The 17429-nt window shown below is 42.9% G+C and overlaps 3 protein-coding genes across 4 annotated transcripts in view; 1 reads left to right on the forward strand and 2 right to left on the reverse strand.

Annotated features, from left to right (window-relative positions):
- The window catches only part of fam131aa (family with sequence similarity 131 member Aa), a 22705-nt gene extending 15145 nt beyond the window's left edge, over positions 1 to 7560 (reverse strand). The window contains exon 1 of one of the 2 annotated variants that reach the window (XM_010793999.1): positions 7114 to 7560. Coding sequence is in view for 1 of the 2 variants with exons in the window: in XM_010793998.1 (XP_010792300.1) it covers positions 6678 to 6731 (54 nt within the window). In the remaining variant the exon portion in view is untranslated. Of the gene's footprint in view, positions 1 to 6677; positions 7046 to 7113 lie in introns of those variants that run through there. The other variant, XM_010793998.1, reaches the window with a different exon arrangement.
- Positions 1 to 17429, forward strand: part of trmt61a (tRNA methyltransferase 61A) — a 735410-nt gene that overhangs the window by 98795 nt on the left and 619186 nt on the right. The window lies entirely within an intron of this gene.
- LOC104965054 (eukaryotic translation initiation factor 4 gamma 1-like) overlaps positions 1 to 17429 on the reverse strand; it is a 51964-nt gene that overhangs the window by 3102 nt on the left and 31433 nt on the right. The window lies entirely within an intron of this gene.

A 17429-nucleotide genomic window follows, 5' to 3' on the forward strand; every position in this document is an offset into this window, starting at 1 on the left:
CCGTCTGGGAGCTCCAACACAAGTCGTTATCAAGACTCATTACAGGGATAAAGAATCCAGTGCGTTAGAGTTGAACAAAAAGGAAACTAAAAGTCAGACTATCTCAACCTCTGCCAGCTTCTATTCAATGGTGAGTTGCTCAACTTCGCCGGACTGTCCCTTGAACGAACCCCAGTCTGCTCCACGCCTCTTCTGACATTCCTCTTACTTGTTCAGCTCGGTCCTCTTCTAATCCATTTTCCTCCCAGCTATTCCATCTCTCTCTCCCACTCTCCCAGGCCCCGGCCATCTGCTCTGTGCGCCCTGACGTGTGCATGAGCACCCATGAGAAGGCCCAGTGGAAGTAATCGTCTGCTACCACTCAGGCTTCAACATGTTGTCTGCCCACTGCACATACCTCTCCAGCTCCCGACTAACCCTCTGTCTGTGTGTGTGTGTGTGTTGTGTGTGCGTGTGCGTGTGCGCGTGTGTGTGTGTGTGTGTGTGCGTGTGCGTGTGTGTGTGTGTGTGTGTGTGTGTGAGACCAACAAAGAAAGAAAGAGACCACTAGCATTCTCTTATATAATAGGTGTGAACAGTGTTTCTCTTTGTGTGCCAGTGTGTCTTCTCTCCCTGCACCTGATACCCAACACACAGTCAATCCGAAGAATGTGTTTCATGCTACACTCTCTTATTTCTTCCTTTCGTGCAAATTGCATCAGTCAGATCTGCTTCATTAGCATGCAGGGGGTTCATTTAAGAACTCTTCTGATTTCAATTTGCTTTATTGGCAGGACATGTATGCATGTTGCTGAAGTATATTAAGAAGAAGAGTGGATCAATTAAAGGTAATGATGATGATTATTATAATACAAGCTGATTACACGTCGTCACTCGGGGTGGTTGGAAGTAGGTCGACGAGGTATTTGTTAAGCGTCTGCGTTGCTTCGTGGCAACAGGAAACAAAGTGAGCTTATTGTCTTGCAGTTTCTGTCTCAGTCCAACAGGAAGGGATTTTTTTTTTCTCTGAAGCCACCTCTGAGGTGATTTCAGACTTTATTCAGCCATGAACGGTTCTGATGAATTTGAAACAGAGCGGTGCAGCCTTTGCAGGAGCAATCTGTTCGGCACTTGATTTTAACCCCTTTTTAGACAAAGTATCCTCAAGAGTGACTAACTTCAACACTGTGCTATTGGTATATGTAAATATATATATTTAAAAATGTATTACAGTACACCTCTCTCTCTCACACACAAAATCTTAACTATTTTTTTTTCTATACTCATTGTGTGTTTTTCTCCATGAGATACTGCTGTATAGAGGGCAACATAGAGTGTGAAAACACTTCTCATACACACACACACACACACACACACACACACACACACACACACACACACACACACACACACACACACACACACACACACACACACACACACACACACACACACACACACACAAACCTTTGCTAAATAGTAAACGGAAGCAATCTATAAAGGCACATTGATTACAGTGTACAGTTGCGGCCCTCAATCTGCATGTGTGTGTGAAGGTATGAGGTTTTTTCATAATTTTCAACAACGTGACTGGATCCTAAGAACAGGAGAGAGGGAGAGGGGTGGAAGAGGAGATGTACATTCATTTGGATCTCCCCATTATGTTCAAAGGGGACCAACACAATACAAGTGCGACCCCTACTGGTACAGCGCTTGCCTGCCTCCTGCATCTTGGCCAAGACGCTACTTACAAATATATATTTTTTTAGTAGGGCAAACCCGGTGTTCACTTTCTGTCACGTTACGGGGGGAGGGGGGGAACATGCGCAACGTTTTCACCCAAAATGTGATTATAACTTTCAAAATACGCGTTGCATTCTTAACAGATCTCCATAAACTACACATCCTTATATGGGATGGAGAAGTTGTTCCAAACAGTGGCGCAAGCGAAACCCCCGCAATGTGTCTTGATATAAAACACCAGCGAGCAAAAAAAATATTTTTGGTGCGTAAAAACACTTTTGTTAAAATATTCACATCGTTTGTTGGCTATACTAACTAATAATTGGGGGGGGGGGGATGTTGAGTGTATGTGCCAAACTAACAAAGGAGGCACGTTTATTTTAATCCTATAGTGAGTTTTTGGGTGAATTCATAGTAAAGGGATAAACGTGTTTAGCGTGTGCCGGCTGAGAGAGGCTGCATTTACAGATGCGCTTTGAAGCAGCCTGCTCTGCGCTCACTGCACCAGCCTTATGAATTATGAGGAAATTATGAAAACACTTGAGCTGAGAGAAGATAATTTGATGTGTTTCCTTCGCATTTCATACTGCGTGCCTCGCAACGATTACATTCCTCGTGTTTTGGGGAGAGCTGCGCTCCGCGATGTGGGTGCCGCACTTTGGATAAGGGACGCCTGTGGGTAAACCCGCACGGTGCCCGACGATCAAAGGAGAGAGAGGGGGGCAAGAGAGAGAGACAGAGACGGTGGAAGATCAACACAACCCAAATGTATGGGGGAATTAACGGACACGACAAAGTACTTACAGCATCTCCCTTCCACAGAGCTCCAAAACAGTGGTGCGAGATGACATTGCAACAGTCCCCTCTCTCCTCTGAGAAACCATGCAGCCTCTGACGGGGATCACACTCACAGAACACACTGCACAACAGGAGTAGGAGAAGAAGAAAAATCACGGAATCACTGGCGATGAATTATTTCCACCGTGTCCCAAAAAACTGAATGAAATCCCCCGATGCAACACTTCGTAGGCGCGCAGCTGCGAATAAAATCACTGTTGTTGTAATCCAATCTTCATTGCGCCTACCGCGGATTCTCCACTGCAATCTCTGTTGGCCCCGCGCATTGTGGGGGGGCTCAACCTGCCTCGGTGTGATCTCAGCTCCCGGTATCCCGTTATTCCCGTCCCGGGTTAGGAGAGGAAGAGGCAGGTGAGCAGCCGCCGGACGCACACAGAGACGCACACGCACATTGAGTACTACAGTAGAAGCTCCGGAAGCCTGCAAAGCGTGCATGGGACCCGCTCTCTCTCACTTTCTCGTTCTCTCTTGACGTGCACGTGGATGTGCGTGCGTGTGATTTCGCGTTTTGTCTATGCCTGCGCGCTTCTGCAGAGGCAGGGCAGCTGGATAGATAGACGGACTGGCGGTCCGTCGGTCTGTCGCGCAAGGCTCCCTCTCTCCTTCTCCCTCTCCCTCTCTCTCTCTGCGCTAAAGCTCCTTCAGGGAGTAGCTCAGTCAAACACACACTGATCCAGGCACAGTCGAGCTAAATCGCAAATGATTCAGACAGCAATTTTTACCCTCTTCCCTCAGACATCTCCATTCTCATTTTTGTCAAGAATTACCCCCTCGAGGCTCTTTGCCAACCCCTGCCCTCCATTAATTTCCTTTTCGGATTCCTCTACAGTCAACACTTGAGCACCAGATTAAGGGGTTGTAAAAGTGGACACTAATTAGCGGTGCAAAGAAAAATTCAATATTAATTTATAGCTAATGAAAGCCAGTTGTTACACCTTCAAACACCACTCTTTACATGTAGGAAATCTGAAGTACGCACTAAAACAAACTGAATGAGGGTGCACGCGACCCAATTACTCCAAATAAAACTTTAAAGCGATTTCCTGTTTCACTGTTTCGTCAATTTTCATTTGTAATAAAGGCAAGTAGACGTGTTGTACCTGAGAATTTCGATGGAAGTTGCTGCATTGTTGCCTGTAGTTTTCGCTCATTAGTCAGGTTTTTAGCTAGCAAAAAGTTGTTGGTCAGGTGTGTAACAGGTCAACTGCTTCCGACCTGCAAACAGAGGACATCAACTTTGAGTTCCTCTTCCGCTAAAATGCTACGTCCTCTTTTCGTAAATACTGCTTAATTGGTCCAAAATGCTAACATTTCCGTCAACTTTACTTTGTGTGAACTGTATATGTGCCAACATTGTGTATGTTTTATATGTGATACTTTAAATAACATAAAACAGTGTGAATTTCCCCCCAAAAAAATGTGTATCGGGTGATTAATAGCATAGGCCTACTCTAAAAGTGGGGGACTCGACTTGACTTAAAATCGACAAACCAAGGGCGATAAATCACGACTTTTAGCCAATATAAGTATTATAGTAGGCTATATATAATATATAGTAATACCAGATTAATACTATAGGCATCTTTTAGTTGGGCTCTAGTTGTAGCCTAAAGTATAAGCAAACATCGATGAAACTCTCCCCAGTGTGTAAAATAACTTTATATTGCCTACACAATCCCACACTGAGATCATGTAAAAATATGTTGGGCTACTTCACTCATTTCTTTTTTGCTGATTTTACAAATCCAGACATAGTGCTTTCAATAGATTTATCGGTTGCACTTTACAATAAGACTACCCAGTGTGCGAAATACGGGGGGGTCCGGGGGAGCTCGACCCCCTGATTAACACCTGAGCCCCCCTGAAAGCCTCAACAGCTACATTTGAGGGGGGTCTCAAATTAAAATGTGTATTAGTCACTTGCAATGGTCACTAACATGTTTTTAAGCTTACTATGTCCAGTATTCACAATTCAAAATTCACAAATATCTTCTATTTTGGCTGGCAAAAGCATTTCCTAGAATCATTACATTACATTGCATTTAGCTGACGCTTTTATCTAAAGCGACTTACAATAAGTACATTCGACCAGGAAGATACAACCTTGAAGAAAACAGAATCATATAAGTCAAGGTTTCATAGAGCCAAACATTTCAAGTGCTACTCAACTGGCTTTAGATAAGCCAGTCCTTTGTTAGTATAAGTGCTCTGTTAGTAATTCTATCGCTCGAAGTGGAGTCGAAAGAGATGAGTTTCAGTCTCCCCCGGAAGATGTGTAAGCTTTCTGCTGTCCTGATTTCAATGGGGAGCTCATTCCACCATTTTGGAGCCAGGATAGCAAACCCACGTGTTTTTGCTGATGGGAACTTGGGTCCCCCTCGCAGTGCGGGTGCAGCGAGCTGTTTGGCCGATGCAGAGCAGAGTGCACGTGCTGGGGTGTACGGTTTAACCATTGTCCTGGATGTAGGAAGGGCCAGATCCATTCGCAGCATGGTACGCAAGTACCAGTGTCTTGAAGTGGATTCTAGCAGTTACCGGAAGCCAGTGAAGGGAGCGGAGGAGCGGCGTGGTGTGGGAGAATTTAGGAAGGTTGAAGACCAGACGAGCAGCTGCATTCTGGATGAGCNCTGTGGACGGGTGGGAGACTTCACACATATATTTTGGGACTGTCCAACCATTCAAGGCTTCTGGAAGGATGTTCAAAAGGAGAATAAACGGGTGCTGGGCATTACCTTTACTTTAGACCCAGCACTTTATATACTGGGTATACTGCCCAGTGATATGGACAGAAATGTATCTTTCTTACTAAGAATTCTTCTTCTAATTGCGAAAAAAATGATAACGGTCTCGTGGCTGAACCCGCAGCCCCCCAATATAGTCCACTGGAGAAACAGGGTAAAAAATGTTTATTTAATGGAGAAAATCACAGCAAGACTACAGCTGAAAACTGAGAAATTTGAAGAAAAATGGTCCCCATTAAAACCAGATCTCTAGTAGGGCCTCTTTACTTATTTATCTTTATTTATTTATTTTTCATTTATTTTATTCACTGCACATATAGGTTGTTTCATCCTGATGGTAAAGCACTGGCTCTTACTATCATAATGGTTCAGGTATTGTGCGATCATGTTTCCGATGAGGGGGAGTGATAATGTCTGTAATATGTTGATAATGTTTGCACAATATATAAATTGATAACATTAAGAAACTGTATGTCCTTTTGGTGCCCAAGGAGGGTATGTATGATTAATCTTGGTGTACAACAGCTGCAGTTATGTAAGCATCTCCATGTATGTTCTATTGATGTTCTGTATGAAAAATAAATAAAAAGTTCAAAAAAAAAAAAAAGATTGTTTTTTCTCTGTTCGTTGCAATCAGTTAAAGCTGCGACAATAAGTTGATTGGCAGAAAAGATAATAGCAAACTATATTGAAAACTGATTGTCAGAAAATGGTGTTTCCAGACTCTCAAATATGGATATTTCCTGCTTTTTGGGGGTTTGTCTATTCTTAGAAAATGGGGTTTAGGACTACCAAAACAAGACATTTAGAGACATCACCTTTGACTTGAGAACATTTAACCAATTTTACGAGATGTTATAGCCTATATGAAACTATTAGTGAATCTAGAAAATAATCGGCGTATTCCTCAGGAACTTGTAATATTTATTAGTTTCAGTCCTATAATTAATTATCTTGGGAACACTCAGATTTAGGCTGTGACCCAATTAAGGTGTCTGGACCCCATTATTGGAACCACTTCTGTAAATATATTCACTATTTACAGCCTTGATGACTCGAAAGAAATAAAAGATTAACCAATAATTTAAATGATAAGCAGTCAAACGTTTTGTGACTGCTCCCTTTTATATTTGCTTGTTGTTCTCTTTTTTAACCTGCACGATTTGGCCTCTCTGAAGAATCTATGTGATGTTGCTTTTTAAAAAGACTCCCACTTCATGCTGATTGTCAGCTGATACACATGCTGCTAAATGACATTTATCCTGAAAAAACAACAACATGTAGAACGATTTTCAATTGTGATCATGCTGCTTAAAGTCCTTTACACATTCATATTTTGATTATCTTGTAGCCTACCTGCAGAGGCAGACAGCAGTGTGCCTTTCTTTTGACACAAACATGACTAAACATGTCTCACAGGGTGATCGTCGGCCTCTGGTGTGACTTTTCCCTGCAGGACCAACAAGTGGGGTCGACTGCAGCCAAACACCTGCATCTGTATGGATGGAGCCGCAGTGCTGATTTTTTTTCTCAGGAAATTCAATCAACAGAAGCGACACGCTGACGGCTGAACAACACATCATCGCCATTGACTGCTGCAGGCCTGTAGCCTTCAATTATGGGAACATAACGCACAAGATGCAACAGCAACAGCAGCAGGTCTCCAGGCAACCTCTGAAGTCTGCATCTGCATACCAATGTCTCCAGACCTGCATCGGGTAAACAACCCGGACCCCCCCTGCCCTGAACGCCCCCTTCACTAGCGCTGCTCGGTGTTCTGTAATGATCCTACCTGTAAGTGGGACCGCTCATCATGATAATGCGCTTAATTGTCTCCAATCCGATCAACAGATGACGGATGTCCCCGTGCAGCTCGCTCTGCAGCATCAATGGCTCTCAGGGTGCGGGAACACCATGCTCCTGTCTCCAGCATCAGGTCTCCGGTTCAGACGCACCATTTGTTGCTCGCTATGTGGGTTACTTGGCTGTCCAAATGCCTCCCGATGGTAAGCGTCATCAGCGCGAGGCGGTGTCACATCTATGTCCCCCCGAACTCCTCCCCCCTTCCTCCCCGCAGAGACAGCATCAAGATACAGTCACCTGCAGATTTGGCCCCGGATAGCTCTGCTGCTGGTTTTTGCTTTTCTTTTATTATTCTCTTTTTAGTTTTTGCTCTGATTTTAGGCTACTTTACCGTACACTTCCGCAGTGGTGAGGTAAACAGACTCTGCAGGGGGCATGCGGTTAATGTGCGGAATCCACTGCAGTCTGATGTCAAGAAAACGCTGGAAATATCTTTAAAAAAATTATTATAAAAAAACTATTTTACTAGATTAACCCACTTATGTGTATAATATTTGTATCTTATTTTATCAAGTGTCTTATTTTCCATCATTATCACAATGCATTTGTTTTCATGTTCCTGTTATTTCCATTATGTTATAATAATATACATATAAGTATGTGTTAGCCTTCTAAGCTTTATTGGTTATTTTTAAAACTTTTTTGTTTTTTTACATTTTGTTGTAATTTTTATTCTGGCAAATATTTTTGGCTCAATATTAAAGTTAATTTACATTATAAGATATTTCCCCTTATTACATTTTAATAAAATAAAAATAAATGGACATAACAGAAAAATAATACTAATGGTGACGTTTTTTGACATTTTATTAATATATAAAATATACTGAAGGTACAGTGTATGTATGTGTTTGTTTTCAGACAACAGACTGCATACACTCAGCTGGAAAATGAGGGCTCAGTGGGGGGTCTACAGCCCATTTTCTCCAAGGTGACCTAGTGGGCTAATGCAGCCATGAAGCAACCTTCAGAGGAACCACTCCAACGTTTCCTCTCCTGAATTACAATTTTCTATATGCAAAAAAACGTATTCACAAACAAAACATTTCCAAATCAAAACCTACGATTTCCCTTTTTCACATCTGAACTCAGTTTACTAAACATACTGAAGTATCATTTTCTTAACCTAAGGCTGGTGACTTTTGCTTATATCTTTAGATGCCCTCCTGTTTTTATAATATTGACTGTCCTGCTATCTTCTACCAGTTATTTTTTATAATATCATGTCATTCAAAAACTCAAACTACATTTGACTATTTAAAGTAAAGAAAGTAAAGGTCAGTTGATTTGGAGTGTCTCTGTACAACCACACACACAAACACAGAAAACAATCAATCCAACGTATTGGACACACTTCAGACAGACTCATGCAAAACTCTTCTCAGCAACTTAATAAGTCCTTTATTTGCAATGTTCTGTTACCTCATCTTTCCAGTTTCCGATGCAAAAGAAGCATAATTTCTTAAATAAAGAAAGCAAAAAAAAATATTTACAAAATTCCAATACAACTAATAATCAATGGATTATCTAAAGCACCTCTCTGCATCCGGATAACTGCGGTTTCTGTTGGAAAAGGTTACACTGCAATTAAATCAGCAATTCATCGCTTCTGAAAAATAAAACTGAAAAAAGACGTTTTTTATAATTATTATTATATATTTACAGAACGCTCCTGAAATAAGTTTCCACTTGATGTAGAAAAGGCTTTCGGATCATTTCTGTGTTGCTGTTTTTTTTTTTTTTACTTTACATATTTTCATCAAGTCAATTATCTGTAGATTTCAAGTTTTAAGGGTGATTGGGTCATTAGTCCTCTACGACAGCTCAGGTTTAAGTATAGAAGAGGTAAAGATGAGAAGTCAGTCAGTGTGGATCACCACTGAGGATGGGAGAGGATGGCTTAGATGAAGCATTAAGACCCCCCCCCCAGTAGTGAAGGTCAAAGATCAACACCGGTCCTCCATGTTTATGTCCTTTGTAAGTTCATGTCGCGAAACAGGAAGAGAAAATAGACAACCTTTGCTTTAAAAACTCCATCCAACAAATTAAGATTAGTTCATGTACATTTGTCTATCAACGTTTCGTCCACTGTATCATTAATAGAAACACACTTCAGTCATGCTGCACACTCCAGTAAGGGACAAAGACATAAGAGCTGAGTTTGGGTTGAACACACATTATGGCATGACGTTTCAGGGAACCACTACACCACACGCCCTGCTGTTATTCTTAAAGATCAGATGTGAGGCATTAGAATGATCTAGAACCATAAAAAAGCAGCCTGTTGGTTTGTATTATTGTGAGAAAACAGTTCTGTAGTGATGTGAGATACTTCACACCTCGTTAACAAGCAATCCTGCTGCATCAGTTTTCAAGTTTATTTGATGAGGACACTTGCTTTGACAAGCAGGTGGGGGGGATAATGAGGAAGCAAGAGAGGGAAGGTAGAGAGAAATGATTGTTTTCTGAGTCCATCCCTCAAAGAAAAAATAATAAAGATTTTATCCTCATTGAGGATTGATTTGAGTCTGCCTCTATGGCAATAATGTCCATGACTCTCTGCAGCCGCCTGCAGAGCCCCCACGTCGCCAAAGGGGGGCGGCAGCTTTCAGTTCACTCTTTTTATTCTTTGTCAGACTCCTCCTCGGCCTCGCGGAGCCAGGTGAAGAAGGCGGTGACTGATTTTAAGGCCACACCTTTGCCTGTTTGCTCCGCAGGGTCTTTGCTGGTTTCCCATTTGTAGAAGGCCTCCTCTTTGATAACGTCCTCGTCGTACAAGGCGTCAAAGAACATCCGCAGCAGGTCTGCAGAGAGAGCACACAGAGGTCAGCCCTGATCTGCCAGTCTTAAGGAAAAGCTGTTTGCTGCAGAGGAAGAAAGCTTACACAAGCCTTCCTGCAGTAAATAGAACCTCAGGCTGCGTGTGTGAAGCATGTCGGTGTTAATACAACTGTCTGTTAACACCGACTGAGTCTCTTTGCTGTCAAATCTAGACTCTTCCCTCCTATTCATTTCATCCTTTTTAGACATTTTTTAATGATGACCCAAACCGTAATTCTCACTAGAGGTGAAAATGATCATACTAGCCATTTCTATTAAAATGCATAAAATACAAATGGCAACAGCCTCATAACCACACCAAAAGATGACGATAAATAACTTCTACATCCAGGAGATGAACATCGTTACTCACTGGCTGGCTGCTCCATGTGCACCATCAGAGCCTGGAGGGCGTAGAGCGCCTGCAGCTCCTTCTGCTCGTCACACAGGTATCTCTGCAGCAGACTGGCCCTCTGGCCGATCTGCTTAGCATCCACCCGGTACGGGGTGTCACCTGGAACAAGGAGAGACAAACTCTCAATTGAATGTTCTTTAGAGGGCTGCACAATGAAATCTACAGTCACTAAACACAGAACAGAGATACATCAGTCATAGTGAAACAGTTTCAACATGCTGTGATGAGGAGCCAATCAGTGATGACCACCAGGTAAACGGTTAGGATCCGTTATAGACGAAACACACGGCGTCATTCACACTTACAGATGATGGCAGACTGACACACTGACGTCATCAAAGCTCGTATGAACTGGTTGGAAGTGGTCAGCTGGTCGTCCAAGTTAGCCTAAAGAAGAAGAATGATATCAGTTCATCAGGGAAAACAAATGACTCGCACAGCTTTTTGAATGGCATAAAACAAATAGGATATCTAATGTGAAGTAAAACAGGAAGTATGTCCCACCTCCACCCAGTCTCTGACGCGCTGGTTGTTGGCTTTGTCCTGGATGAGTCTCTCCAGCTGTTTGCTGATCTCCTCTCCAGTGAGGAAGTCCTTCTCCTCGTCTTTCTTCTCCTCCGTCTCCTCTCCAATGGTGAACTCCATTTTCTAAATAAAAAAGAAAGACAGACAATTGAAGATTCTTGTAGGGGATCAACTTGTAAAAACGTACTTTCTACAGCTCTTAAGTGTACAATTCACATTTTAAAAAGATACCTAAACATTTTCCAGACTCTTGAAACAAAGGTCGTTTTATCTTATTTGTTAAGATTGCACATTCCCAAAAGGTTACAGCATATATCCAGATGAATCCATGTATATTCTGACTTTGTTTGTTATCTATTCATATTCATTCCAGTTGTTATCATTACTTTTTCATTCTCTTATAAACGTAAACACCCGAAACCCTGAGGCTTAGGTGGGTGTGGCATAAGGTCTGCATTTGTTTTAACAATTATCCTTGTTGAAATACCTTTATTTAATCATCACATGTAATCCAGACAAGTATAGGCACATTATAGGTCTGATTTCCACAGGATTGTGTAAAGCTATTTCAGTCTACTCTCACGGCTTGAAATACACTCCTGGGAAAATGTCCCTGTGCCTCCTGAAATCTAAACGGGGAGAGGACACAGAATAAATAGTTGCCGGTTTGTTCTACAGACCTGCTCGGTGACAAACTTGTTGATGTCGTCGCCCTCGGGCAGGAACTCACTCCACTTCAGATCCCCCTCTGTCCACATGGCCCCTACCTTCTTAGGGGTCTGATGGGGAAAAAACAAACTTTCAATCCAGTGTGTCCAAACTCACTAATTATTAAGATTAGGAACAACAGGATCTAATGACAGATATGTTAAAGTTTACATTCAAAATTAGGGGTCGACCTATTCGACCCCTGGCCGATTATCGGGGCCGATATTCCGCATTTGACCGATTATCGGTATCGGCCTTTTTTTTAATCAAATTGCCGATAAAACTTTGGCTCTGATGCGGCCGTTTCTCTGGCTGCAGTCACCACTTGCAGTACACGAGCAATGTCCCGCCCACAGCGCTATCTGATAGGCTATTACTGAAGTGTCAATCAACACTGAAGATTTTCCGGGCCTGCCAGAGAGGCGGGACCTTCTCAGATTACAGGCAGGTGCGAAAGAACGCAGACACAGACAGAGGCAAGCAGCAGCGCTGAGCAGCAGGGCCATACATGTTTCGAAGGTAAATCGGTTGAAAGCCGAAGTTGCAAAAACACCACGATCTTATGATCCAATTCTATCAGTTTCCCAGTTACACAGGGACGCGGGAAGCCAGTCAGAGTTGGTGTCGTGCCAGCGTCTCGCAGCGGAGTAACTGTGGTGCGGAGGGGCTGGCGAAGTGGAGGCCTCACAGTTTTTGCAGGTTGATATGTGAAAGCTCATTAGCTAGACAAATGTATTAGCCAAATGTTAGGCACATATAGAAGTGAGGCTACCTAGACTAGCACACGTTAGGTCTACTGTAATACGCCCTCACTTTTAATAGTTTGGCAAAACATTAGCTAGCACTAGTGTTTTGCAGTTGCGAGCAGCTTATTGGGATTTTAGTGCTTGATAGACAGGTCATTGTTTTTGATATAATGAATTAACGGGCATTATGTTAGTTAGCAGTCAGCTGGCAGCCACTTCTTGTCTCCTCTCGAAAACCAAAACACTCAAGGAGGGGGGAAGCCTCCGGCCCCCGGGGCGCTATACGGCCCCGCGAGACCATTTGCTAACGGCCTCGAGTAATTCTTATCAAACAGCACGCAAAAAAAAGAAAAACTTAAAAGAATCTAAGACCTGGCAAAAAAAATTACAAAAAGGCGAGTGCCTGTTTCCTGTGCCAGGTAAAAAGGGTCTTGAACACAACACGAGCCTAAACGTGTCTCACGTGGTATAGTCTCTTCCTCGACGGGTGCAGTTGCTTTCTGCGACGGAGAGCACCAAGAGCGTCGCGTAACGGGCCCATAAGGAGCCCGGACAGCAGCCGCAGTATTTTCGTGGCTGTGTCTTTAGTTGAAAGGGCCAGTGGGCGATCTGTTCAGTCTGTCATAACTGATCATAGCAGTCAATACTTTGTCTTGTTATTAGGCATCTGGTTAGGCTAAGCTGACGCTGGCTAACGAATATAGAAGCTTTTTCCCTAGCCAACCAGTGAGGTACAAGGCACATCTTTATATGATCACTTATGAGTTATAAAAAAACAAGATATATAAGTAAAAAACAGGTATCAAAATACTATATGACAGTAAGATCATTTTTTTTATTAATAAATAAGAATACGCAGTTTGAAAAGGGGAGTGATTTGTAAAATATCGCATAAAGAAAAATAATGCTTCACAGTTCCTGTTTCACTAATTGATGTTGAGAGATCTAATCCATAGATCATCCTAAATGTTGCTCTCAAAGTGCACCAGATTGATGCTTTTAACTTCGACCATATTTAAAAAAAATCTCGGGGGACGCATGCCCCCCGGACGCCCACTGAGGAAGGTGAGGACACCTCCTAGAGGAGGTAGGTCCCCCCACTTAAATCAGTCCACATGGACTACGGAAACTAAATACTGTTTGCACACATCTTGGTCCAATATACTTTCTGTTTGGTGGTCCCATGCACAACCGTGCACGTGAATTATGCACCGAGTCGTTGCTAAAATATCTGGAAATATTCTATATTAATATCAAAGAAGGCGAAAAATGAAATGGGCTGTGATTTTAGTAATTTTTAAGCAGAGGTCAATAATTTTGTACGCCGCCTCCGGAAGGATTTGAAAAATTGAAGATGGCCCTTGAGAGGAAAAAGGTTCCCCCAACCCCTGCTCTAACCTCATGCAGATGGCTGCAGCTAAAGAAAGAGGGCACAAGAAGAGGAAACCAGTTGCTAAGATATTAAAAGTTCAATTTTTTGAACATAATATCATGCTTAGAATGGCATTTTCAAAAGAAGTTGCGTTGGAAGTTTGTGTTATTCTAGGCATTTTGACCCCCATCAAGACTTTCTGATTTTNCAAATATCGGTTATCGGTCTCCTTGATTACTAATAATCGGTATCGGCCTTGAAAAAGCCATATCGGTGGATCCCTATTTAAAATGTTTAATATTGATGTGAGACGTACCATTTCTTTGCAGAGCAGCTTGAGGATCTGTATCAGCAGAACGCCGGCCTGGCCCTGAGGCACCAGAGGCTTAGAGATCTCCCTGAACACACCACACACAAACACAGTTATGCGTTTGATTTGGACTTCACTTATATTTAGTTGTCATCTTACTACCATTTTCAGGGATAGCAGTAACACTCGAGGCAAACAAGTATGTTGATTTGTGTGAGTAGATTGAAGTGAAAAAGGGTGAATGATAGACGAGAGTTTAATTGAGAAGCTGACAAAACAAGTGATGTGACAGAGTATCAGAGTTTGTCTTTTTTACTGAATGTGTAAAATCTGATTGTCAGATTGCCTTAGAAATGTTACCAAACATCCCTATTTATTTGAAAAAAACAGTTTGATGACTGTTTATAGGATATTCAACATTTCAACCAACGTTTTATACCAAGATAAAAAAAAAGTTTTTGACTTATTTGATTGAATTATTTTTTGCTGTAACCCACCTGAAGAGCTGTCCCATAGGGATGCCTCCCTCATGGAGCACGGGGGTGATGAGTTCAGCCAGGTAGAGCCAGATGTGAGGTATATCTATGGCCATGTCTTCAGCAATCTCCAGGGTCTCTTCTAACCTGCAGTCCCCAAAACAACACAGCATTTAGTCTCACTTCAAACACACGTTCTCATCGGTCAAAGAGTATCAACATCTTTTTCCATGCTCACCCTTTGTAGTACTGCTCCNTATGCCGAGCCAGAGTAAAATGCTTGTGTGTGCCACAAACTAGAGGGGACAGCAAACACCAGTCTGATTTTGGTTACATATGACTATCTTGGACAATGTACAGTGGGGGGTGGGCCCAAATCTGGCAGCACCATTCCTGGCTCTCCGCCCTGTGAAACCCCTCTTACAGTCTTCTCCACCCTCTTGAGCCAGATGTGAAATGCCTTTTCTGTGCAGAACTACACCGGTGAAGACAGCAAAACCACCCGCCCAGGTGTGATTTTGGCTGGGCCGTACGACCACCCCCTGGACAAAGTTATAGGGGGGGTGCAAACTCGGCATGCACCAACACCCTGGTCTGCCACATGTGGAAGCCCTCTTTACGTGTTTTCACACCTGCTGAGCCCCAGAGTAAAATCCACAAGGGGACAGCTTGGGATGCTAACCTTCCGTGTTGGGCCACACGAAATACGGCTCATCACTATGCCACCCGTCCCTGATAAAAACACGTAATACACCGGACCGTCAGCCAGTGGCTTTTCAGCAGTTCTGCCAGAACAACGCAAGTAGAGCAGTGGAGAATTGTGAGACACACGTCAGACACGAGTAGTGATCATTGTGTTGTGTTTTGTCGTATAGTTGCATCAGTACACCCAAAAACCAGACCATTATTCGGTCTATCTGCATGCCCGTAGCCAACAGCATAACGCGATCCCCTCCCCACTTTTGTCGGGAATTTCAATCCGCCCAACAAAGACTGGCCTTTCCCCCGGCCCCCCCCCCCCGCCTGTGCCGGAAGCTTGGCATTGCCTTTTGCTGTTAACAGTCCTTTATCACTGCTCTGTACCTCGCAGACTGCTGAGTCCTCAGGGCAACTTGGGAGAGCAATCAGCAACGCAGATCCCTCTGCTCGATTTCCTGAACGCTGCCGGCCACAAAACTAACATCAGCGAGTCTGGAAGCCAGCAATCAGATCATAATCAGATCTGGCACACACAGGCCATCTGTATTGGTGTCTGTGTGTGTGGGGGCACATGTTCCTCCATGTGTGCATTTTGTTTGTTTGTGCTTGTGTCATGCTGGTATTACCAAGAACCCCTCGCTTCCCGTATGTCTGGTACGCGTGCGTTTAATTTCTTTGCTATGTGTGCGATAGTTTGTAATTATACCTAGTCCCGGAGGCTCCTCCATCGCCGAGGGTGATTAGTAAAAATGGAGCGTTACTGTTTCAAACAGGCACACAAAGTACCAGTGCAACAAAAACTAGTTAGGTGGAAAAACTCATCAGGGAGAGAGAAAATGGGCCTGATTTGATCATTGAAACGCATATAGAAACTCTTGCAACACTTGAACAACAATATTGGGTTACTGGTGGTTCATAACTCAATGCTGCAAATATATCTGTCAGGGTAAAAATATTTAAATGATCAGAAAAAGGCATACTGTTTGTGCACAGGAGAGTAAATTGTCTTACTTATTTTGAAACTTTTTTTAATAGGTACTGTTCGATGATGTTTACTCAGTGTTTTTACTCATTATTTATTCATAGCCTGCAAAGTTAGTGCAGAAATATTTCACATACTGTACACCTTAATTTGCAACAATAACCATCAATTATCCACCAGCCAAAACAACACATACCAGGTCGTGAGCCTTCTTCCCATTAATTACGTATAGAAAACAATAATAAGAGTAACAGGAATCTGCTTATATTATAATCATCGCCTTAACTGTTTCAAAGTACTGTTTGTCCAACAAAACATTTACAATGATACTTTGAGGTTTGTCCCGTTGCACAGAGATGTTTTCTCTCTTTTTCGATGGCCAACTGGTGCAAACGCGTTAATACTCCCCAAAACATTTCCATTAGGAAAAATGCGCTGCACTTTCAAAAACTATGCACATTTTAAAAACACCAATGTGTCAAAGCTCATACAAATGAAGAAACACCTTCACCAACTTGAGCACAGATTTAGAATACATTCACCAACTTGGCGATACATGCGAAGCTCTTACTAAAATCACTGCATAAACGAAATACTGCACATAAAAAACGCTGCAAGCTCAAAACACAACGGAAATGGGGACATTAAGAAGAAGAAGAAGATTCAACTTATTGTCATTACGTAGTACAGGTACTATGTAACAAAACGGTTTCTCTGCATTTGACCCATCCTAGTGTTAGGAGCAGTGGGCTGCCATTATGTACGGTGCCCGGGGAGCAGTGTAGGGAACGGTGCCTTGCTCAGGGACACCTCGGTAGCACTTGGTCCTTCCGGGACTTGAACTGGTGACCTTCCAGTTGCCAAGCCAAGTCCCTATGGACTTCGCCACCACCGCCCAAAAAGTGAAGCACACCAAAATGATTGCAGATTTGCTGGAAACTAGCTAGCTAACGTTGGTGTGCTTCACTTTTTGGGCGGTGGTGGCGAAGTCCATAGGGACTTGGCTTGGCAACTGGNAAGAAACGTTCAGTATATTTCAAATGACTAGGTTAGCTACGTTAGCTAGCTAGTTTCCAGCAAATCTGCAATCATTTTGGGGTCCCAGATGTGTGCATCACTTTTTGGGCGGTGGTGGCGAAGTCCATAGGGACTTGGCTTGGCAACTGGAAGGTCACCAGTTCAAGTCCCGGAA

Source organism: Notothenia coriiceps, unplaced genomic scaffold (genome assembly GCF_000735185.1).
Source record: "Notothenia coriiceps isolate Sejong01 unplaced genomic scaffold, NC01 NC01_scaffold00037244, whole genome shotgun sequence".
Classification (NCBI taxonomy): domain Eukaryota; kingdom Metazoa; phylum Chordata; class Actinopteri; order Perciformes; family Nototheniidae; genus Notothenia; species Notothenia coriiceps.